This window comes from Sebastes umbrosus, chromosome 4 (genome assembly GCF_015220745.1).
Source record: "Sebastes umbrosus isolate fSebUmb1 chromosome 4, fSebUmb1.pri, whole genome shotgun sequence".
Taxonomy (NCBI): Eukaryota; Metazoa; Chordata; class Actinopteri; order Perciformes; family Sebastidae; genus Sebastes; species Sebastes umbrosus.
This window is the reverse complement of record NC_051272.1, coordinates 21,210,503-21,235,703: the sequence shown is the minus strand read 5'-3', so window position 1 is coordinate 21,235,703 and position 25,201 is coordinate 21,210,503. Positions and strand designations below refer to the sequence as shown.

The 25,201-nt window shown below is 39.7% G+C and overlaps 2 protein-coding genes across 4 annotated transcripts; one reads left to right on the top strand and one right to left on the bottom strand.

The window, feature by feature from the left end:
* Nucleotides 1-1,139: 1,139 nt before the first annotated feature.
* On the bottom strand, nt 1,140-16,210 carry LOC119486644 (methionine aminopeptidase 2-like). The gene is made up of 12 exons (XM_037766935.1): nt 16,088-16,210; nt 8,985-9,290; nt 8,165-8,278; nt 7,873-7,935; nt 6,563-6,665; nt 6,118-6,279; nt 5,782-5,963; nt 5,469-5,563; nt 4,592-4,688; nt 4,415-4,518; nt 2,045-2,160; nt 1,140-1,841 (listed from the first exon to the last, which is right to left on the bottom strand). The coding sequence occupies exons 2-12, from the start codon at nt 9,283-9,285 to the stop codon at nt 1,589-1,591; spliced, it is 1,590 nt and encodes a 529-aa protein (XP_037622863.1). The 5' UTR covers nt 9,286-9,290; nt 16,088-16,210; the 3' UTR covers nt 1,140-1,588.
* LOC119486642 (uncharacterized protein C3orf20-like) lies at nt 10,268-25,096 on the top strand. Of its 3 annotated transcripts, none has more exons than XM_037766926.1 (19): nt 10,268-10,423; nt 10,511-10,596; nt 10,679-11,058; nt 12,888-12,947; nt 13,048-13,150; nt 13,424-13,624; nt 13,755-13,904; nt 16,896-17,016; nt 18,044-18,169; nt 18,244-18,288; nt 18,568-18,715; nt 19,014-19,254; nt 20,354-20,437; nt 20,533-20,944; nt 21,237-21,353; nt 22,182-22,324; nt 23,350-23,466; nt 23,644-23,825; nt 24,795-25,096. In XM_037766926.1, the coding sequence occupies exons 1-18, from the start codon at nt 10,370-10,372 to the stop codon at nt 23,747-23,749; spliced, it is 2,694 nt and encodes an 897-aa protein (XP_037622854.1). In that variant the 5' UTR covers nt 10,268-10,369; the 3' UTR covers nt 23,750-23,825; nt 24,795-25,096. The 3 variants fall into 3 exon arrangements, with proteins under 3 accessions (XP_037622854.1, XP_037622852.1, XP_037622853.1); XM_037766924.1 differs by having other exon boundaries at nt 18,550-18,715; XM_037766925.1 differs by lacking the exon at nt 24,795-25,096 and having other exon boundaries at nt 18,550-18,715; nt 23,644-24,670.
* The last annotated feature ends 105 nt before the right edge of the window (nt 25,097-25,201 follow it).

The window sequence follows — 25,201 nt, the reverse complement described above, 5'->3', positions numbered from 1 at the left end:
ATACACCTTTATATCATCTACGCTGAACTCTTAAGGAGGAAGAAGTATTCAGATCATTTACTGAAGTAAAAGTACTAAAACCACACTGTGAGAATAATCCACTACAAGTATAAGTTCTATATTCAAAATGTTACTTACGTAAAAGTATGTAAGTACTATCGGCATAATGTACTTAAAGTACCAGTGTGTAACAGTTAGGGCGATCTATTGGCAGAAATGGAATATAATATTAATTAACAATGTTTTCTTTAGCGTATAATCACCTGAAAATAAGAATCATTGTTTTCGCTTAGAATGAGCCGTTTATATCTACTGTACATCGGGAGCGAGTCCTCTCGCCACGGAGTCCACCATGTTGCTCCGCCATGTTTCTACCGTAGCACAGAACGGACAAACCAAACCCTGCTTGGGCCGGAGCCGATAACGTTACCGCCGCTCTCTCTCACTTGCTTCACCACTCACTTCCCTCGTACACACACACACTCTACACACTGGCTCTGCTCAAAATGGCTCTAGAGAGCGCCATTCGTGTTTTCGCCTCGGCCACCATAGCTCTCCAACACGCTTGGCACACAGGAGAGGCTTCAGTTGCAGAATGGCTCCTTTCACAGCGTTCTATTATTGTAGAATATTATATTATTCTGTTTTTATCACTGACAAATACACGTAAAGAGCATTTTAAGATTTTGTTGTTTGTCAGTGCAGACCCAGTTTCCGATGCCTTGTATAGTACGGTATGTATTTATATTAGGGCTGTCAAAGTTAATAATAACTTTTTAGTGCAAATTCGTTTTAACGGCACTAATTTATTTAAGGCATTAACGCAACTTGCGATTTTTAGGTTGTAGCGGGCTCAGTTTTAAAGTTAGAGTGAAGATCCTGGTATCACATGAAACTAGAAAAACCTAAGGAATCCATTGATCGTGAAGGAAAAACTGGCATGGCCATTTTCAAAAGGAAAAAGTATCTAGTAACTAAGTATCAAATAAATGTAGTGGAGTAAAAAGTACAATATTGCCCTCTGAGATGTAGTGGAGTAGAAGTATTAAGTAGCACATAATGGAAATACTCAAGTACAGTACTTTAGTTACATTTCAGCACTGCTTAAGCACTTATAAATATGCACACACTAATCGATGCAAGATTTATAACAATTTATTTTTTATAAAACTGCCTCAAATTAAAATAGAGCAAATAAATGTACAAATATAAATAATTCATTGCAGTTTCCTCACAAGGTTTTAACAATGCAATGAAGCAAAGCATTTTAGGCGAGGTGTTCGCCAAAACCTTTTTTGCATGTTTCTTTTGCATATATTAATTTTGCATATTTCCTAAAAGCAGCACAATATGACTAAAATGACTACATTTCTTAAAGATATGCCCTTTGTCTATTGGCTCGATCCTTTGGAAAATAAATACTGGTAAGCTACTGCCATGACACAAGTCTTTTGCTCTTGCTAGAATAATTACCTACTCAAGCAGTGGAAATTCGGGTCAGAGAAATATTGCATAATTTGCTATCAGTCTGCAGAGGTTAGGTTGTCTTTGAGCGGTCATGCTCCTCCTGGTTTGCCTTGGCGCATGCTTAGTAGTCGTCTCCCCGGCTCACTACCTCCTTGTAGGTGGGCCTGAGTAGGATGGTGTGCTCGTACTGAGCGGTGTAGCTGCCCTTGATGTCGCAGAGAGGCGGGTACGGGTCTACGATGCCAAGGTCGCACAGATTCTTCAACGCCATCAGGTACTTGCTCTCGCCCTGGCGGTCCAGCCAGCGGCGGCAGAACGCCAGGGTGCCAAAGTTCTCATTGATCACATTCAGCAGATGTTTAGCCCTTGGAAGTCTGCAGCACAGGAACAACACGGGAGTCGATAGTGAGACAAACTGGAGATCGACACTATCGATGTAAATAACCATTCAGATACGGCGTCTCTTTTGTTAGATTTAAGGATTGGAAGACAATATGAGGAGCAAATCAAACTTTAGATTATTTTACAGAATCAATATTTTGCATTTGAATACAGGGATGAAAAGAACGGAGCCAACCTTATTGGCACGTGTCCAACATTGAAGTTTTTCATGTAATGTGAGCACTCCATGTCATCGTGGACGGCACCTCTTCCTGTGCTGCCAAATGTCTCGATGGCGTACGCTTCACCTTCCTGAGAGGCAACAAAAAAAACACAGAAACTCTTTATTTGTTTGTTGATGTAAAATGTAGAATTTAGGGGTGTAAAGGTACATCGATCTGGATCTATATATCGATTCAATGATCAACGATCCAATATCAGTGATGCAAAGTGAAAATATTGAAACATATCATCTTTAAGGGCCCTGACACACCATCGGACCGTGCCGTCGGACAGTGTGGGGCCGTCGGTGAGCGTCTGTCGGCCTAGTTTTTGCGGTGTGTCCTGCACAGTCGGCTCTAGTCTGCTCGTGTTGGATTTTTTCCGGCCGATTCAGCAGCACCCGTCAGTCAAAGAAATCACTCTGATTGGCTTTAACGAATCAGAGCACGAGAAGAGAAACGGAAGAGAGGAAAGCAAGCCAACGAGTAAAAACAGGAAGGCTTTTTCATTTCATCTTCATCTCATCTGGTCATTAAAATACAGAGATATTTTCACAGCAACATGGCCATCTGAAATGAACCTAAGTGGTGAGTGAGAGTGGTGTGAAAATGGTCAGCAAAAAACACTTTATTTCATGTACGTATCATAACAACAGCTTGTATATCCGCTGTCCTCGGTCTTCAGGTTTCCCTTTTTGAATGATGACTACAGACTACCGCCGCCTGCTGGTGTGGAAAGTTATTTCATCTCATGCAGGCACAAAAACTGCATGGTAGTTGGCAGTCGGCTGTAGTCTTTGCGTTGTGTTCGAGTGCAACTTTTTGGCCAAGACAAAGGCGATGTGAGGCGACGCAACCGTCAGCATTTTGCCGCTAGTTCTTTGATGTCGGGTTGGTGTGTCTGGGCCTTTAGATAAGCCTTTATATTGAAATTCCCACTTTATATGTATTATTTTTATTGAAAAGAATAGTTTTTAAAGAAAAATTCAAAATGTTTTTCATTTAAACAAGAGCTAAGTAATAAAATTGTCTAATCATATTTTAGTTTGCATTTTCTGGACAATATTTGTCATTATATTGTGTTGTTAATTGATTTCCAATAATAAATATATACATACATTTGCATAAAGCAGCATATTTGTCCACTCCCCATGTTGATAAGAGTATTAAATACTTGACAAATCTCCCTATAAGGTACATTTGAACAGATAAAAATGTGTGATTAATCGCATTAACTATGGACAATCATGTGATTAAAAACAAATTAAAGACAGCCCTGTTATTAATATTATATTCCATTTCTGCCAATAGATCCCCCCAATTGTTACACACTGGTCCTTTAAAGTCTGTATCTATGCACCTTTATGCAGGTCTGAGTGGGTGTGATGTTACTGAAAGGACAAAAACACTCCAGGGGGACTGAAAGTGAATTTAATAAAAACCTCAAAATGCCAGCGGCTGACATATTCGTGGGTAGTCTATTAAGGACAGTAGTGTCCTTTGTGGCGCCTCGTGCAAATTGATTGGCTGGGTTTCATTGCCGTCTTGTGTCTCTATCAGCGCGTGGCTGTTGTTCGAGTCCCTGTGGTATTAGCTGATAACACTGCGACACCCTCTCTTGCTGCGCCGATAATCAGTCAAAGTGCCCGCGGCCCCATGGCACGCCCAGCTGCCACTCCAGCCGTGCACTCTCTGATCACAAAGAGGGTAATGGCCCTGTTACACCAACACGCTTCAGCTAAAAATACAACACGCAGAGCTGCCACCTCAGCAGCAACCCCGCCCCTCCCCTCCCCCACACACACCTAACCCTCCTGGAACCATCAGGTAAAATGCTCGACTCAGCAACTTGCCAATTAAAATGCTCAGTTCTGTCCAAATCCAGTCGTGTGCTGCAGCTGTGCGGGCGTGAGGCAGCCGTGGATCTCAGCGTGCAATGTAAGATAGTGCAGAGCCATGTTTCTCCTTGGAGAAGCACTGGCCTTGTTAATGAACTCTGGATGCCCACAATTCACTGCTCACTACTGCTGTAGTTTTAACACGTGTTGCCACTCGATGCGGCTGGTAATTCCATTAAAAGGTGTAATTAAAGTGCTGACAAGGGTGACTAAGAAGCTGTTAGTGCGGTGAATTGGAACACTTCTCTACACCCGATCGTAACCCTAACCAACCACATGTTCTTCCAATTACACTTAAGAATTAAAAAGGGGTTATTTATAAGCAAGGTCAAGCAGCTAATAAAGGTTTAATTTCAGACAAAGGAGGCTGCAGTGTTGTTCTGTGCTCAAAAATCTAGTCACATCCACATTTTGGCTCAGATGAATAAGAGTAACTGCTGCACAAACCTCCATCCTTGTGGCTTCTCCGCCTTTCACAATAGGGACCGTCTTCCCTGAGTGTATCCTGTACTGTCCAATAGAGTGGCCGTTGAGATTCCTGATTGGCTTCACTATAAAGAGATACAGAGGTTTAATAAACAGGAAGCAGCAGCATGAAAATAAAAGATGATAAACTCACATTACCTTGATATGTTTTCCCATCTATCTCCACTTCATAAGACTCCATGACTTCCTGAATGGTCTCACCGACGTCACACAGGCGCACATCAATTCCTGCAAACTGAGACAGAGAGGTGTAAACTCACATCATCACATTGCTCACAAACAGACAGTCTGGACAGTAATGTGATGTGTCGTATTTCTAAGAAGAGCGGAAACACTTAACAGTAAAGTACACTAACTTCTGAGTCAACGTATTCTTATACAACGGTTCATATCATGGTCGTGTCTAAAAGGTAACCCGCAAATCTGATCTGAGATCTGCAAAAACTTGCAAAGATTCTCACGAGACTCGCTGCCTGACAACCTATCCTAACCTTAAACTATTCGAGATCAATGCCTAACCTTAACCCTCTCGCAGGTTCCCATCTAGACATGACTTCGTATGATATCTTACTAAAGGTAATTCCTCATTTTTTGTGCGTTTTCCTACAAACATCCAGCATAAATTTGTTTTGTGCATTTGACTTTCAATTTTTCTTATTTTAACCATTACTTCTTTGTTTAAGTACATATTATTTGTATGATATCCCGTGTCCTATCATGTGTCATGTTAGGGCGAATACATCATTACTTTTTAATGACCTTAACTTGCTATTTTTGTGTCACATCAAGTCACATTTTGCCACTGAATATTTACTTGGAATCCACCATTAGAGCCACATAGAACTAAATTCTCAATCACTGTATCATTTTAAAGGTTTAATCATAATAAGATTGCAATCTTAGATATAAATATTAATGTAAATGTGCTCTGAATATGATGATTCTCGTTCCTTGGTAAGTAGTCAGGATTGTTTGTATACAAAGAAGCACCATGCAGGGGGTAGAGCTGTGTTACCTTAATGCCGGTGTTAGTTGCATCTCTCACAGCCTCCAGCAGCCGGTCATACTTTGGATTGAAAGTGACGGTGAAGGCACAGTCTATTATTCGACCTGAAAGACCAAAAAGTTTAGTTACTCACAATAGTTTCTGTGAGGTTATCATTTTGCAGAAATATTCATAATGTTTTAATCTAAAAAGTTAATTAACTTGCGAGAACAGTTTATTCCAGGCAGTAAGAATTATAATGTAATCATCCTAATAAATGCCAAGTGTGAAATGGCACAGCAGAACACCAAAAGCACTTAAAAAGTTACTAGCCAGCTCTCACCGTTGATGTGCGTCCCAAAGTCGATCTTGCAGACGTCGTCGTAGCGCAGCACCGTGGGGTCTCCTGCGTTCGGGGTGTAGTGAGCAGCACAGTGGTTGATGGAGCAGCCGGTGGGGAAGGCCAGGCCCGCCTTTAGCCCGTTCTCTTTGATGAGCCTCCGGGAGCAGTCCTCCAGCTTCTCACTGCCAGAAACAGAAAGCAGCACAAAGAGATGACGGATGACAGGAACAATGAGACTGTTGTCAGGGCAGATAATGCATTCAGAGAAACCACAAAAGCACTGAGCAGCCGAGATTAAAGTCCATTAAAAGGAGAATATTTCAGTGCATGTCTCACCAGATGTCAATCATGGTCATCCCCGGCTTGATCCAGCTCCTGACATACGAGCGGACCTGCCGATGTGCCTCGGCCGCCTCCCTGAAATCACTCCACATCTCTTCGTTGGCCATGTCCAGCGCCCGCTTCTCTTCACTGGTGGTTCGCCACGCTGCACTGCGCCTGGTGGGAGGTTGACAGGCACACCACAGAGAGGAGGAACTCATTATTTTCTCATTATACAAAGACTTGTAATGAGGTATATGACTCACTTGTGGAAACTTTGCACAGGTGAAAGTCATGTTGTCAGATCTGACAATTAAAAGAAAATTAAACCACACACTAAACACAGCACCTCATTATGTTGTCCAGTATGAAGAAGTGCAAAGACCTAAATACAAACTACGCATGTCACACAGTGAAAGACTAACTGCTGAGTGTGAGGGACGATGTGGAGGTTACACACCCGTCTTTCGATGGTGGATATTCACACTCCTCTCCCTTTGGAAAGTCTCCGCTGGGATAGAGCTCACAAATAGGGATTGAGGGAGGGTCAGTCTGTCCCTTCGCTGTGGCCCAGATAGCGAGAAGGAGAAGCAGAGGAAAAAAGAAAACTCAAGTTATGCTCCCCGTGTCCGTGACATTAGCATTTTAACCTAGCTAGAGAATACAGTACAGCTCTTGACTTGCAGATCTAATTAGGCAAGACACCCTCGAGTAAAAGAAACCCATTGAATTATATTGCTAGAAAATTCTGTGGCGATATAAAAGCACTTGTAGTTCATGTAGTGGGTTATAACGACATGTAGGACATACTGAGTATGATGTCATTAATTTTCTCCTGTCGTGTAAGGTCCTGTCGCATTTTGTCCTACACCTCCTGTGTCAGTCCTACGTTATGTAAGTCTCATGACACTAATTAACCAAGTCAACCTGCTTTTGTGCACTTGTTGTATTTACCTAATGATTCACTCTGATGCACTCAATGCAAACACAGACAAGCTTTCGCTGTAGAGTGCTATCTAGTCCAGTGATTCTCAAAGTGGGGTTCATTTTCTATGAATTATAAAATTGTGCTGTATCATTAAAAAGTGCATATCTACAGATGGGGACCATTTGCGCCAATAGAACAAGAATACTGTGTCCATTAATCCCACCCATGTTAGCTTCAGGGCAATATAAAATCTATGATTGTGACACACAGCAATAAGTTCTCTATTTTTAAATTGAAGCACTTGCTGACAGTCAGCTTTAGACTGGTAAGTTTAAATATCTGGTTTTATTAGGACTATGCCAGCCTTCATTACTGTTCATTGTCTGAGAGCTTTTAAGATCAATTAATGTAGGCTATAAAAGCTGTCAAGTTGAGTCCAAATGCAATTTGAATAAACTCATCCTCTGTTTATTGCAAATTTCCCCGCTGTGGGACTAATAAAGGATTATCTCATCTTCACATGATCCAAGTTGAAATGTGTTTCTTTAGGTTGAAAAGTTTTAGAATACAAATAGCTCCAATGGCATCTAAGAGTACAAATGTTACGATTAAGAGGGGGTTCTTAGAAAATGTTCTCCCCTATAAGGAGTCCCTGGCCCCGAAATGTTTGAGAACCCCTGATCTAGTCTAACTATAAAATCTGATGTGCCTCAGTGACGATAAATATTCTGTCCTGTGCAGTTTCAATTCAAATTCTGAATGGAGTAAATGTGAATGTGATTCAGCTGCCAAAGAGTGATCTGCTGCAGACTGTTTGCTGCACTGAGAAGAAAACGGCTTACATCCTTTCTTCTTTTTCTTCTTCTTCTTCTTCTTTCCAGCTGAGTTCTCTCCTTCATCCCCATCTGTTGAAAGCGTCATTAGTTTCAATACAGTTTTTGCAAAGTGAGAAATATCGACAGGGAGCTCGGGCACAATTCCCAGCGTGCTACTGAAAATCAGATATCACATTGCAGATATGACCAGCTGGATTCCGCTGTGCACTTTCCAGGGGCTTAAAGTTCAACACAATCACCACTGCAGAAGATGATGATGATGATGATGGTGATAATTATGGTGATGGTCAGGAGTTACCTTCTTCTCCATCCTCCTCCCTCTCTTTGTCCTCCAGTGTTTGCTGCTCCAGCTGTTTTGTCACATCACCAACACCTCCGGCTTCTCCGTCCCCCTCAGCTTCGTTTGTCCCTGCTGCAAAGTCACACACCATCGTGCATGCATGTGCAGGTGAACACGCACGTGCACATTACAGCACACAAACACACACACACACACATAGAGTGAGTAAATTATTTGTGGTTCAGAGTCATTTCAAGAAAGTGCATCCACTACGATCTCAACTTGGCAGGCTCTATGCATAATTTCTTTCTATACCTTGGGAGTCAATATCCTCAAGGGCATATGTACCATGCAGCATTATGACATTTAGTCCTTCAAAGACAGAGCTGTGGGGACCACACTTGACTTATGTCAGGTTCAAAAAGTCATACTTTCTGGGATTTTATTTTTCCACATTATGAGGCAGTATGGCTGCAATTATCATGTTGTTTTTTTTACACTACAGTGGTTGTCATCTTATTGCACTAAAACTGTGGATACTTCTATTACATAATTTCATGCAGCTTAGGGGGGGATTTATGGAACATTTAAGCTGGAGTAAAATTTTATTTTATTCCACCCATATCTTCAAAATGACAGCTTTCAATCAGTTCTGATGGTACATTCAGAGATTGTCCTGTTTCCATGTGAGCTGGAGTTGGGACAAGCTGGACACCATCTGACAGGTTGAAAAAGTCTCCTGTCCTGCATATTTGATGCATCGAGTGGCACCATATCAGACAATTTTGCGCTATTTTTTTCAACCCATTCTCAAGACAAACTAAGTGATGTCTCTTACCTGCTGCCGTGGCTTTACTCCTCTTCTTCTTTCTTCTCTTTTTCTTCACTGACTCCGAGGCGTCTGCGTCTTCCCTCTCCTCGTTCAAGTCGCCCCCGTTGAGAAGAAGTTGCGGCTCCACTTCATGCTGTAGCTGTAGCTCCGCCATGATCAGCGACTGAGAGGTGAAGTGACGCATAAGCTGCTGAGAGCCTCCAGTGGTCAAAGCGGAAAAGTGTGCTGGAGGATGCTGAGCCAATAATGAGCCATTAAGACGATCTCTGTGCAACAACTTGACCCGAGCAGGAAGACGATCCTGCATCTGTCCTGAGGAGCAGAAAACTTTCATTCATCATCACATTTGTTTTCCTCTGTATAGGGGGAATTACATTTTGGCACACAAAAAAAAAGTTGAAGGCTGAAATGCTTAGTTATAAAATAATAATAATAATAATAATAATAATACATTTATTTATATAGCACTTCTCAAAACAGATGTTACAAAGTGCTCCACAAGACAATAAAAGCAGATAGATAAAGTAAAAGATATGGTAACTGTTAAAACATAACATCAGACAATAAAAGCAGATAGATAAAGTAAAAGATATGGTAACTGTTAAAACATAACATCAGACAATAAAAGCAGATAGATAAAGTAAAAGATATGGTAACTGTTAAAACATAACATCAGACAATAAAAGCAGATAAATAAAGTAAAAGATATGGTAACTGATAAAACAGAACATCACAGAACATATCAATAATAATAGAAGTGGTAAAATGGTAGGACAAGTTGATAAAACAAATATACAGTATATATATATATACATAAATGTGTATAAATGTACACATGCGTCCAGAAACGGATGTATACATACATATATTTATACCCTTCTACTTATAGGAATGCTATCCTAAAAAAAATGTGTTTTCAAAAGTTTTTTAAAAGTGGAAACAGAGTTAGATGATCGTATCGTAGTTATGTGTCCATCGTGTCCTGATAAATGGTCTGTATAGAGCTGCACTGCATGATAAGAATCATCACTTTGTCACTTTGAACATCCAGTTTCAGGTTACTGTGCGCACCTGCAGCTGCTCGTAAAACACTCTAGTGTCACTTCTCCCAGTGTGTCCACATTGGAAAACATCTCATCTGTTATTGTAGGTAATGTTTTTGTTGTTTGTATTGTAGGTTTGATGCCCGGAGTCGATTATTAATGGTGCGTATCGCGAGTATTTGGAGACGTATCCAAGCAACAAGCCTGGCAGCACATTGAGAGGACACGTACAGGAATGAAAGGTGGATTTTAAAGCACAACAGTTCGGGTTTGTTGATGTTTTCTTGCAGGGACGTTTGTTATCTGCGTGTGGCGACTCTTTAGAGTAGATTTTTTTTAAAGGAAATAATGACTTCTTCTGTTTTGCTGACGGAATCTAAACCTTTGTATTTCTTTGACCAGGTGGGCTAATTACAGTAATTCATTTTTTTACTGGTTTAAAATAAACAGAAAGATGTCATCATAACCTTGTAACTGATCTCTCTGCAGCCAACAAAACGAGACCGAGATAAAGGGGCACGATTGTGTTTTAATTTGGCACATGAAGGAGCGCAGGTAGAAGATGCAAAACAAAGGTAATTCAATCCCCCTATAGTACTTCAACATTATTTTACTTTTCGTGCAACTAATACCTACATTTCAACATGTTTCTCACAGAGAGAAAGGCAACAAAGCAGGCGATGATAAGCTGTCAGGTGAAACACGTGGTGCACCTGATGGCTCATCCGCTGTCAACAGAAAAACGCACGATCTGATGGAGGCATACAAGCGAGCAGCTCCTCAGCTGTTAAAGCAAGTGGCTCTTCTGCTCTCACAACATGACTGGACTGAAGAGGGACTGATTCCTCAGGGGATTGAAAATATTCTGACTTGCCCCTGGGAGGATCCGCCAAAAACTAACGAACGGGTGTCCTCAGATGACAACAAGAGGGAGGCAGCAGAGAGAAACTCGCGTGTTGTGGGAAATGTTTCTGCAAGAAAACCACAAGTCAGCTCAAATCCTCAAATGAAAAAGACCAAACTCAACTCTACCAAAGGTAAATCAATCTCTGGGTCACAGTTTTTGGGAAACCCACTTCCACCAGGAAAAGAAAATGACCTTAAAATAGTTAAAATACATAAAATACTCATGATATATGTAAAAAAAAAAGTAGACATAATAAGTCAAAACTGTGAGATACTGCAAACATTTCACATTAGCTATTTTGTTCTCTTCTTGGCTTACATGACATATCTCATATAAGGGTATAATTGTTATTAATGGTTAATAAATTATTTATTAAAGCCTTCAAGATTAAAACACCATCTGGTTGAGGTTTATCCCCCTCAAAATTGCGCTGCAGAGCATCTGTAGCAAAATCAATAGCCTATATTGATTTATAGGTCCCATAATGTAAAAAGTGACATTTTCATGGCTTTTATATTATAAAGCAGGTTAAAGTTCTATATAAATACTGTGAAAGTATTGAAACGCTTAATCCACAGAGTAATACACACATCCCATATTCAGAAACTGAGCTTTTGAAACAAGCCGTTAGGATTTCTGTCTATTTGTGATGTCACAAATCTACAATATTTAGACCATGCAATTCTGTTGCAATTTCATTGAAATGTGCTAAAAAAGAGCGTTTCCGACAGAGGGTAAATACAGGTATATTCAAGAAGACAGCATGAGGAAAATATATATATATATTTTTAAATTAAAGTATGTAAACATGTTCTAGTAGAAACTCCAAATACAAGTAAGAACCTGAAAATGAGCACAATATGGGACCTTTAATAACAACTGAATGCTTCACGGTTTATGATTGTATAATTGGGTTATTAGAAAGTCATAAATAAAAGTCATATGCTCACTTTAGAAATCATCAGGTTTGCAGATAGAAATAAGTCATTATGGGTTGTTCCTATATAGGGCTGCAACTAATGATTATTTTCTGGATTAATCGATGAGTTGTTTGGTCTATAGTATGTCAGAAAATGTCGATCAGTGTTCCCCAAAGCCCAAGATGACGTCCTCAAATGTCTTGTTTTGTCCACAACTCAAAGATGTTCAGTTTACTGTCATAGAGGAGTAAAGAAACCAGAAAATATTCACATTTAAGAAGCTGGAATTATAGATTATTTTACTTAAAAAAAATACTCATCCCATTGATTGATTATCAAAATAGTTGGCGATTATTTTAGTAGTTGACAACTAATCAATTCATTGTTGCAGCTCTAATTCTGCACTACAATAATCAATCAAGTTGTAAATGTTAATACATTTTTTGCTAAATACAAAACAAGTTACGCTACAAGAGTATATACATCAGCGAAAGGGCCTTTTTTACAAAGTGACAACCCAAAAGTTTTTACAAATGGCTTACAAAGTTAGTACTAATAAATGATTTATTAACCATTAATTAAGCCTTTAGTTACAGCACACAAACCCTTTATAAAATATACATAGCTTTAGAAAATGCTAGTGTTATGGGTACAGATATGTAAAAGAATAAGGTAGGACAGACAGAACTACATTTTTACTACATGCCATAGTTAATGTAAGTAAGAAACAATAACAAGGAGAGTGATAAAAGTGAAAACCCATTAAGTAATTCTTGTGACCTTTTAAGGCTGAACATGAGGACAGTTTTGGTTGCAAGCTGGTGGAAGTGAGCGGATTAGTTTACCAGACAGGACAAGGTAGCTGGTCGCTAGGCACAGATGTACTGCTGCCTGTTAATCAGTTACAGGGCTATTGAGTTACACTATTAAGTTCCCTGATGCCACTGTAAGTGACTGATATACGGCCAGTATAGTATCCAGATTCAATAAAGAGGTGAATGTAGACCTCAGCTGATAGCTCCATATTCTCACTCTCCAGCAGCTCAAACCTTCACCACCATCAGTTTCTCCCTGTCATCCGACCGCTGCAGTAATGCAGGTAAGACGTTGAGCCGAAGCATTGTGTGTTAATTTAGGCCACTGTGTCTACGGTCGACTGTGTGAACCCGCAGCCTCAGCTGGATGTGGTTTGTGTCCAGGTTGGATCATCCAGCAGAAGCAGCCCTCCCATGATGAGCCTGAGCAGCAGATCCGTTTGTGTCAGTGGGTGTTGGAGAAACTCCGGGCGGCAACAAGTGCTGAGTGGGTTGTTAAGCTTTGCTGCTGCATTTAGTCAACAGCAAATGTTTGTCAAATGAGGGGTTACGTTACAAATCGTTGGTGATCCTGTGACTTTTCATCACCAGCAGGTCAAAGTTTTCACTAATCCATAGACATATCTACTTATTAGATGGACTGGCACAACATTTTGGTCATCTGCTGTTGAAACTTTTAAATGTTTTATTTTGCAATGTAACTCCTCATTAATGCTAAATGAAAGATTTAAGCATAACACATTACTTCATCTTTACATAGAAAACTGCAAACAGCTAAACAGGACCTCATATTCCGTTACTATGGTGATCCAGAGCCAAAACTGAAGGACAGGAGAGCGAGGAAAAAGGTCCAACCTGCCACTCTAGTCAATGGGATGCCCCAGATACCAGAAGTGAAGCAGCAGGATCCAGAACGGCAGAAACTACACTACAAGATCAACAACGGCTCCTCGTTCATATAGTATCCTACTCTCATCTTTATCCATAACTATTTTAATTATAGTAGTTGTCCCAGAAACAAATGAAATGTACGGCATATATCTAATGTGTCACTGCAGCTGACCTTTTGACCTTTGACTCTGTCCTCTCAGCTACCCGTCTGGTTGTATCGCAGTATGCCAGAGCCACTCAGGTCTGTCCTGTAGAGGCTTCTATACTAACGTATTCAGTGACAGCGAGCGTCCCGTTATTCTGGCGACTATCACGGCGTTTGGGCACGGCGCTGTGACACATCCTCATAGGTGAGTTCAGTGCTGATATGGGAGAATGTCAGAATAAGTGAAAGGGGTTCCCTTTAACACACAAACATGAGACTGATGTCGGTGTTCTCACTCCCCAAAGTGTGTTCTCCAAAATGTTGAATACCTTTAAACTGTGTCTTTTTCTTTATAATAAAGTGTGTGTGACAGCTAGAGTGCGAATTATTATATTATGTTAATGTATTATATATTAATGACAATAGGCCCTTTTCACAGCAGCCACTTTGACCTGTCATTGCAGGGTGTAATTGATAAAATTAATTATGGTCCCCTTCTATTTAGTGTCACAGCCATTCCAGTGAGCCAGCATGCACAATACCAGGGCTCTGGCCCACCTAAATGGAACAGGGCCATAATTAATGTCATTAATTACACATGTGTTTACCCTGTAATGGCATGGCAACTTATATAATAAGTTAAGTAATAAGTACTTTAATATAAATATCAAAGTAATTACAGAAAATACAAAGTGTGTATATATATACACACACACAGTAACATTTATCTACAAAAATATAAAGTACACATGAAGTGAGGGCATATCGGGCATGATATCGGGGTGGGGACCGAACAGGTGTTGTGTCGAGTACTGTTTCCCGTCGATATGTCTTTCCCCCTATGTCAGGGGTCAGCAACCTTTACTAACAAAAGAGCCATTTTAGGCAAAAAAAAAAGAAAACAAATCTGTCTGGAGCCGCAAAACATTTGAGCATTGTGATGAAGGTAACACAGTTTATAGTCTAAGTATATAGTATATAAGTTGGATGCAGTGAGGGCCAAAGAGACAATGTACTACGGAGTATTAGGGCCACATTGTGGGGAAAAACATCTGAGATTTCCAAAATAAAGTCATAATAATACAAGAAAAAAGTTGTAATATAACGCGAATAAAGTCATAACTTTACGAGAAAAAAGTCGTAATGTTATGAGAATAAAGTCATAATATTACGAGAAAAAAAGTTGTAATATAACAAGAATAGAGTCATAACTTTCGTAATATAACGAGAATAAAATAATATTACGAGAAAAAAGTTGTAATGTTACGAGAATAAAGTCTGAACTTTACGAGAAAAAAAGTTGTATTGTTAAGAGAATAAAGTCATAATATTACGAGAAAAAAGTCATAACTTTACGAGAAAAAAGTTGTAATGCTATGAGAATAAAGTCATAATATTACGAGAAAAAAAGTCGTAATATAACGAGAATAAAATAATATTACGAGAAAAAAGTTGTAATTTTACGAGAATAAAGTCGGAACTTTACGAGAAAAAAAGTCGTAATGTTACGGGAATAAAGTCATAACTTTACGAGAATAAAGTCAGAACTTTACAAGAAAAAAGTCGTAATATAACGAGAATAAAATAATATTTCGAGAAAAAAGTTGTAATGTTACGAGAATAAAGTCATAACTTTACGAGAAAAAAAGTTGTAATGTTACGAGAATAAAGTCATAACTTTACGAGAAAAAAAGTTGTAATGTTACGAGAATAAAGTCATAACTTTACGAGAAAAAAAGTTGTAATGTTACGAGGATATAGTCATAACTTTACGAGAATAAAAGAAAACATAAAATTACCACTTTATAATATTATGACTTTATTTTCGTAATATTATTACTTTATTCTCAAAATCTCAGATTTATGTTTTTTCCTCAATGTGGCCCTAATACTCCGTCGTAACATAGACCTACAACAATGAGAAATAAAAATGAAAATGTAAACAAAAAACAGTAATTAATTTCCACTAATCTTTAATAAATCCACAGGGAACCACTGGAGAGGGGCTAAAGAGCCACAGGTTACAGACACCTGTCCTACGCAAACCTGCTGAACCATACCTGACTTCAACACAACAACTGTCCTGTCCTCAAAGTAACGCGCAAATTGAGAAACTCTCGCGAGATGTTTAATGTTAGGATGGGTTGTTGGGCAGCGAGTGTCCATAGTTACCTTCTAGACACGACCAACTGAACCGGCTAACATTAGCTACTGTAACTAAGGGCAACAGTTAGTAACTAGCCAACGTTAGCTACTGTAACTAAAGACAAAGGTTAGTAATTAGCTAACGTTAGCATTCATCCGTAGACACATCACACAGTTTAATTTAGAAACTCTGAAGGTAAGAAAGTAAAGAATATTAAACGAGCTAGGTAACTAGCTACTTACATTACAGGCAGAAGAGACGTTGACGTCGGTTTGCGTTAACCTGCGTTCATCCAACGTCAAGGGTAATAAATGGTATGGTCCACTTTAGGGGTGTCTGAAATCGTATTACAAGATTCTTTAAGGCATGATTATTAATATGGGGGAATATATTGTAATATTTAACTACGATTACAGGTAAGAAGGATATAAACATGTTTCGACACCCCCGACCTGTTTTTACCTTTTCTAAGGGGGTCCAAGTATTAATTAGGGGGGTCAGACCCCCCCCTTCCATCCCCCCTGTTATTTGGACCCTGGTGACAGCTTTAATGGTAGATAGATGGATGGATGGATGGATGGATGGATGGATGGATGGATAGATAGATAGATAGATAGATAGATAGATAGATAGATAGATAGATAGATAGATAGATAGATAGATAGATAGATAGATAGATAGATAGATAGACAGATAGATAGATAGTAACTTTATTGATCCAGAGGGAAATTCAAGTTTCCAGCATCACAGTTCCATAGTGCAAAACATGTTAGTAAAAAGGCAGTAAAAAAGTTAGTAGTGCAAAGTACAAAGTACAAAAAAATATACCAGATATAAAAATACAAGGAGATGAAGAAAAACTGAATATAGTGCAGGGTAACATCTGTGTTACAGTACTATTAAAAAAGTGAATATAGTGCAGAAGAGACTGTTAGAAATTAATATAGTGCATGGAATATAGTGTCATATTATGCTCATTTGCAGGTACATGTGTGTATTTTTAATGCTCTACTAGAACATGTTTACATGCTATATAACATGTTCCTCCAGCTCTGCCATTACAGCAGTGTGGGACCAGCATGGTGGATTCATATGTGACCATCATGGGGACATAACGAAGGAGTGGAGCTGGCAGACAGACCACACACAGATGGACAAGATTGTTATACAGGTGCAGCCACAATGTTAGAATAGTGACCTTGAGACTACCACAACTTTTTCTACCTCTGACCAGTGAATGAATTGGACCATAAAAGGTGCCAGTATCCTAATACAGCAGTTTCATGACATGATCATCATCATCACGTGTCTTGGATATATTTATATTTATACACGTATCTTAATATATCACACTTTAATTTTTTTTATGCATTTAATTACATACATTTCCACAGTTAGTACATACATATATTTGGTTCATATTGTTTTATGTAAATATATCTATTCAAAGCAAATTGTACACAAACATATATTGCATATACACTACAATAGAACCAACTGAAAATGGCAAAGGCAAGTCCATAATGTATGGACAAGACTGCATTTATTTAGCTCCAATAATGCAGTCTCATCAAATGTCAGCGTTTCAAATAAATATAAATTGAGTATAACTGAAAGCACATTATTTAAATGTCATCCTTATCCTCTGGTAAATCAACATTTCCCCCCTCGCAGTAAATACACATATAGCATGTTAAACATCGCAGCTGAGGTCTTTTCAGATGGTACCTAGATTCAGGAGGTGTACGCAATAAGAAGTAAGAGAAGGCTACTCATGTGGACAAAAATCATTGCCGGTACTGTTATAAAAAATGATGTCCACATTCTTTGTGTAATATACAAACAGAGTCAGCAACATGTGGCATATAGAGACCAGGCCAGAGGTAATCGGCAGACAAGAAATATATTCAGTGACAAGGGTAGTCAGAGGGACTAAGAGTCTGGGGAGAACCTGTCTTGTGAGATAATTGTGAGATGTACATATGGGAAATGTCACATTTAGGGGAAACAAAGCAGGGCATGTGAGGTATGACGCATGACCTACTGATGAACCAACACTAACTGCCTCTGACAGGACCAAGAGAGGTTTTATAACAGGTCTATAGCATGCAGATTAGATAACCATAGAGGAATTCATCACAAATTATGAGTGCTCACAATTTTCACCAGTAGATGTGTTTGTTTTTTGTCTCCTACAGTTGTCAGATGTAATCTCTGTGAGGCTGCTCAGCGGTACTTCTGCCATGCTCAGCTTCAGGTGTAACAACGAAAGCATTCAACTTCCTCTTTCTGCCTTGTCGAACATTAACCAACCACAGGAAATGGTGAGATTAAGATTATAAAGTAAAATGAGTAAAAGTATTAGATTTATGATAAACAATTAACATCTACCCTGCAGACTGAACGGACGTCTATCTCTGATTCTGCTCAAGACTTCCTGCCGGTGAGTAAGACAAAATCCCCCGCTGTGGTCCCAGAGAGCAAGAGGAACCTGATGCTAACACCTGTAAATTGTATCACCATATGCTTCAGTGAAGGCATGAAATACATTTTATTGACTCAAAACACCTGAATATCAAAAGGGCAGCCCAGGCAGTACCTTTGAAGATGCCTTCACTGAGTCACTTTGTATAAAACAGCTCGCTAAATGCCTTATGTTGTTCTATATCATGTAATCTACCATGCGAGTAATGATGTATGGCAGGTGTCTGTGTGCTCCCAGGAGATCCTCCAGATGGTCGGAGAGGTGGAGGAGCCGTCAGCACCGTGGAGAAGTGGAGAGCATGTTGGCAGCAGGGAGGTGAAGAAGCTCCAGCAGAGAGCACGAAACACCCTGGATGACTGGCTGGATTATTATCGCGTGGCGGTCGGTACGTACCTGCACCCTGTACTGTACAATGTGTGCTCACGGCCCCCAGCTGGGATAAAAACTGCAACCAGTGGGTGTGATGTACTGAACATTATGAGTTATCAAAGTATGCAGCAGTGCAGATAAAAGTTGACCCAGTGAGGTTGTTTCAGAGTGATTCAGTGAAGTGAAAAAGTTACAGTATCGCCTCATCCTGCAAACTCAACATTATTGAATAGTTCCATCAGGATCTTGTTCACGGTCACTCGTGTCACTCGGTGTCTGTGTGCATTTCTGAGTGACCTCTTCCTCTCCTTCAGGTATCAAGTGTCTCAATGTGAAGCGGATGCCAGATGGCCCACTGAGGACCAGGCTGAGGAGTGAGGTAGAGTCAGATGCTCTGCCCTCTCTGAACCCACCTGAGCGGGTAGATGCTAAACTGGACCAGCCTGAGGAGATGGTATGGTCTCAGTTACGGGATCTGTGCGGACGTAACTCAGACGTTGCGTCAGTGGACGCACCAACAGAAAGATCTCTGGACTCCTACGTCAAGCTGCCAAGGTGCACACTCTACATCAATACATAAGACCAGAATGTTTGACCAAAGTCCAGTATCTATCTATCTATCTATCTAGCTATATATCTATCTATCTATCTATCTATCTATCTATCTATCTATCTATCTATCTATCTATATATCTATCTAGCTATCTAGCTATCTATCTAGCTATCTATCTATCTCAATTGATATATCGATTCAAAGATCAATGATCCAATATCATTGTTGCAAAGTGAAAACATCATTACTTTTGCACTTAAGCTGCAGTGGGTATAAATGGATATATGATTAGAAAAAAGTTATTTTTATAAAATGGTCACTATATCCTGACAGTAGTGCATGAGACAGGTAATCTCAAGGAAATCATGTGCTTCTGTGTCCTCCGGTGTCCTCCGGTGTCCTCCGGTGCTCCTAATGGCATCTGCATGATTTCACAGACCGAAGGAAAACAAGCAATCAGAGCCGTCAGAGGCTGCCGTCCAGCTGCCGTCTATGAGAGCCGGCTCTAAATCAGTCACGAACTCTGATCGAACGGTCAAACTAGGCAACGCGGATCAAATATGAATCAACATTCTGCTACTGTAATTTCTATGTCTCGCCTCAAGTGATTTCAGAAAAATCTGGTAGTGTACTGTTAAGCTGTAAAATGAAAAAGTTTGCTCCAACTGATCTCAACATGGCGGCCGGGTCAGAAGTCTCCTGTCACGGGCTAGATTTTTTAAAGCCTGAAAACAGAGCCGGTGCAGGTTTAAACATGAGAAATGTGGCAAATGTGTGGAAGAACCCATTAATATAACTTTAAAATCATAATTTAGTCGCTTTTTGTGAGTTGACATAAATTTAACTGATTGTGTTAAATATATATGAAATATTAAATTGTCTCATCTATTATGTCTATCTATCTATCTATCTATCTATCTATCTATCAATCAATCTATCTATCTATCTATCTATCCATCCTGTGGTAGTGACAGAGACACACTGGTTATTGATCAGTTTCAAGTGCTTGAGCTCTGCTATACTTTGCACAGATGCATGCTGCATTATGTAATATATAATATAATAATATATGATATTTCACTGTTTTGACCTCTATGTTAGGACACGAAGAAAGCGAACAAAGGAAGAGGAGCCCCGTGTCACTCAGATAGGACTCCTTCAAATTCATGGCAGCATCAAACTTGAGTATGACCCACCTGTATTACTGAGGCACATTCAAATGTTATTATATTAGAAAATGACATTTACTGCAGTTTATGAGAGCATGAGTATATTTTCAGGGACAGCTTCAGCAGCACCCCTCGCCCTGCCAGGTCAGGGATTATTCCAAAGAGTGCAGATCTGCAGCCCTTCGCTGACACCCGCTGTCCAGCTCCACCGTCGCTGTACCCCCCCTGTATCCCCCTCACAGTGTGCCCCGCTTGGCTGAGAGCCTCCCTGCTGGGGGAGGGGGGGCACCAGGGGGGGCACCGGCGGTGCTGCTGCAGCGCTACGCTGATGCCAGCGGTGACGGACCTGGAGTACGATGCCTTCGTTATGGGCCAGCCTCCGCACAGTCAACAGATCCTGGTGGTGTGCGTGACTCCTCAGCCACGCCAAGCTGTCAACGCACATGCAGCAGTGTCCAACCAGGACGTACTGGAGCAGCTTTACAGGAGGAGGAACAAGCACAGAACCATGCCGTGTACTCAGGTGTGACTGCTGTATTACATACACGGGGGGGACGAAATAACAAAAACACAATAAGCAGCAATTTCTGGTTACAGTCTGATTCACAGTGTGTGCATCATTTGTTTCCTGTATCACTGTAGTTAAAATAGCATCCAGTTTACATAATCAGCAACACTAAATGTGTTACAGTAAATATGTACAGCTTTGCACAAACTACAAAACAATGGGTCAGTGAAAGACATACTACAGTCAGCAGGATATTCTACAGCATGTTTTTCTGGAAACTCAGTAACAGTTTGTTTTTTTAATCTAGTGCCAGATGGATTCATTTCGCCTGGTGAGGTATGAGATGTCATCCGGGGAGCCCAGCTGGGGAGACGAGAACATCCTGCTGCAGCAGCGGCACAACGTTACTCCTGGCATGGTCCTGGTCAGTAAACCTTCCCACTGCAGGCTCTGCTCGGTGCAGGTGTTCATGGTTCCCACTGGGTGGCAGCAGCAGTGAGGAGGACAGCAGTAAGGCGCTGTCCTTTCCAAGAAATCCAGACATTTATTATAAAGTACTGTAGGCTAACAAGCAGTGAGGGATGGCACTTCTTAATTACAAAAGGGTGGTCTAATTATTAACCCAAGGTCTTCACAGCTGCTTTACTGATTTTTGCTGTAAGATGAAAATCCCTCCTTCACTCCATAAATCAAACAGAAGACCTTGAAGTCCTACTCACACTACTAGGGCTGTCCTCGACCAAAGAATTTCTTAGTCGACTAACACTCATACTATTTTTCGAAAAATCAGTATTAGTTCGATTTAATCAACAGATCTGCAAAACTGAGTTTCTCCACAAAGAATCACAAAAAAGCACCACTTTAAATCTTGTGTTCACCAGAGATGTGCTCGTAAGTTTCTAAGAAATGTCATTCAGCATGAAAAAAGCTTAAAAAACGACTAATCGACCAATGAAATCTTAGTTAACTAAGACCAACACGGTCGATAAGTCTTCTAACCCACTAAGAGGAGGCAGCTGTATGATGTATTCACACACTGTAGGATCCTCTGTTGTGAAATTTAAAAATATCCACTTTATTGATGAAATGATGGAATCAGCATGGTGTCGCAAGCCACTTCTCTATAATCTAAATAGAAATACATGGCGTCATGCTTTATACTGTAAATGTCACGATGACAACTGCAGTGTATGCAGGTTTATTTTCTCCGTTTCCACACATCTGATGTAAACTGTCCTTGTTCATGTGATAGATGTACATCAGAGGGACGCTGCTGTTTGTCGGCCAGGTATTCAGTGTTCACAGCTGCCCGGTCAGAGACCTTCAGGAGCAAATCTCCAAAACCAGGGGAGGCTACAGATCAGGTCTGAGCCTCCCTGCAGACTACAAGTTCAGGTACTACTACACCGCACCCAGTCATGTAGTGATATAGTGTGAATGTAAGGGGATTAAACAACAATTGTCAATGAAATTCAAAGCACAAGCAGTGCCTGAAATGGGCCAGTACTCACCAGTACTGAGTATAATTTTTGTCTACTTGAGTACCCTTCTTATTGCGTACCACCACCTCCTGGTGAGTCTAGGTGTGGACCCTTAAACAACCTGTATACCTGTGTCTCTGTGTAAACACATAGCTAGCTTCACGCTGAGAAAACAACACTATAAATGCTTTTGGTATTCCTTCTCATTATCCAATTTAATCTGTAGGCCAACCAGTACTGTATCATATTTTCAGTTGGTTTTATTTTAGTGTATATGCAATATTATATTTGTGTACAATTTGATTTGTATCAGTAGCTGCATAAAAAGTGTTTATTAACCATACGTATATACATTTATGTACAAACTGTGGAAATTTATGTTGTATGAAGGCCTAAAGTATGTAATGAAATGCATACAGAAATACATTTGAAGTGGGATATATTACCAAGATATACGTATAAATATAAATATATACAAGACACGTGATGATCATGTCATGTAATTGCTGAATTAGGGTACTGGCCCCTTTTTTGGCACAGTAAAAGTAGCAATACCACACTATTAAAATACGTAAAGCAATATTAAAGTATGAAACTATTACTACCAAAATGTACTTAAAGTATCAAAAGTAAAAGTACTCATGAGGCAGAATGGCCCCTGTCAGTGTTTTATCATTGGATCGTTATTACTGTAATGATGTATAAGCAGTACTTCAATTTTGTAGTTAGTCGAGGAGGAGCTAATTTTATCTGTTTCATATTATTTGGTATTTTAATCTAAAGTAAACTGGTCCAACAAGTCCACCTGTTTGGAAATTAAAATTAAAAATATCCTAAAATACTCAATACTCAAGTAAAGTACAAGTATCTCAAAACCGTATGTTGTACTCAGTGACTTTCCGCCACTGGTGTTCATCGTTTTCTGTCCTTTACTTGCAGAGATGTAGTTGAAATCCCTGCAGCCACAGATGCACACAACTCCCAAGATGCAACACTGCAAGGAGGAGATGACACAACGCCGACTGCTCCATTGGAAAAGGGAAAGGCCAGCGAGAGGTATGTGACTATATAGATCCCTGCATATTCCTGACATGTAACTTGATGGTTCACAACACGCACATTTTCTTTAATTCATGTGTTGTGTTCTCATAAATCTTTACCGCCTTTGATTCTGCCCATGTTGTTAATTACAGTAACGGTGTTAAAGATGCTCAATGTTTTCCTCCTTAACAGAAAAAACAATCCAGCTCCTGAGGTGTCAAACCAACGACAGAGAGAGTTTTGTATCAAACCAAAGGAGACTCCAGCACTCCCTCATGTTCCTGTTATCACACACTGAATACGCTCCAGTGGCTGGATTATATACATGTATTAAAAAGTCTCCCAACTGCATCAACTGTGGGTTAATACTTCAGGTAAATGTGCAATCAAACTGCAAATGACTCAATTGCTTATATGCAGGTTGACAACAGTGATTAGTGTAATCTGTACCTGAAATGCAAAATGTTTTTAGACAACTCTGAGAGGCATCAGAGCTAAAGATCTATCATCAAAGATAATCAGGGACGGCTGATGTTTCAGTGGGCTTTTCATCTTATATATAATATAATGGGAAACATCTGTATTCATTGTAATATTTTATGAGCAGATTTACAGTTTTTCTCGATCGCTTTAGCTAATTTTTTTAAACAGTCTTAACTTTCTATAAACTGTAAGTGCAATTGTCACAACTTTTTCACTGGACATCACAAATCTATTGCAGGTGTGCAAAAGGTAGTAAGTCGCTCAAAACATTCAAATCATGCTTCAAAACCTAGTTATTGTGTCAGTAAGTTGGCCAACGCCACCAAAACGAAAAGTTATTTTGTCATCGTGAGCCGTACTGGTCAAAATGATTATTTTTTCACCATGACAGTCAACCTTGGAAATGTTTCTTATATACAAATTTCTGTTTTGTGGTACTTTTTTGTTGACACTGAGTGTTGACTGACAGTACTATACAAGTCAGTTTTGTCCAGCTGAAGGCTCTTGTGTATCACACTGAGATGTTTAGATTCCCATTTCAACAGCAGGTCAAAGTTTACAGGGAAAAGTCAATACTGTACAATAGTACACAGAAAAAGAATATGCACATTTCTATGTGTACAGTAATTATATTTGTGTAGCAGTGTGTTACATGTACTGTGAACAAAAAAATCAGTTTTGATCTTTCATGTAAATTCATATATACAGTGAACAGAAATTTTGCTCCAAAATGACATCCATGCCAAATACACAACAACATCCCTGCAACAATGAAAAAACCTGCAGTAGTTCAGTTAAAAAACAACAAATTGTACCTCTTTGTCACAGATATTTATGGAATATACATGCATGTCTGACAGATTTTTGATAACTGAATGGATCATTTTGCATGTGACGGCTCAAATGATGAAATAATGTGCAGAAGTTGTGAAGAGAATCAACTCATCAGTAAGACGTGCAAGTAGTTATTTTACCTACTCTTTTGCACACACATGCCAAAACACGTGCAATTTGCTTAAAAGAATGAGACATTCAAAACTGTAGTGAACAACAAACTAATTGGTCAGAAATTTGAACTTATTGTTTTGGGAAAAAAGCAATTTTCATTCAAGAATTGAGCAAAAGCGAATGAGAAAAACTGTAATAAAAACACCAAACTATCCAGAACTGTGGTTCCTTTTTTTATCTAATGTCTCAGGATCTTGACAAGCTGCCATCTACCTCCCTTCCTCTGTGTGTTGTCCAGTTTCCTGTAAGATTGACTGAT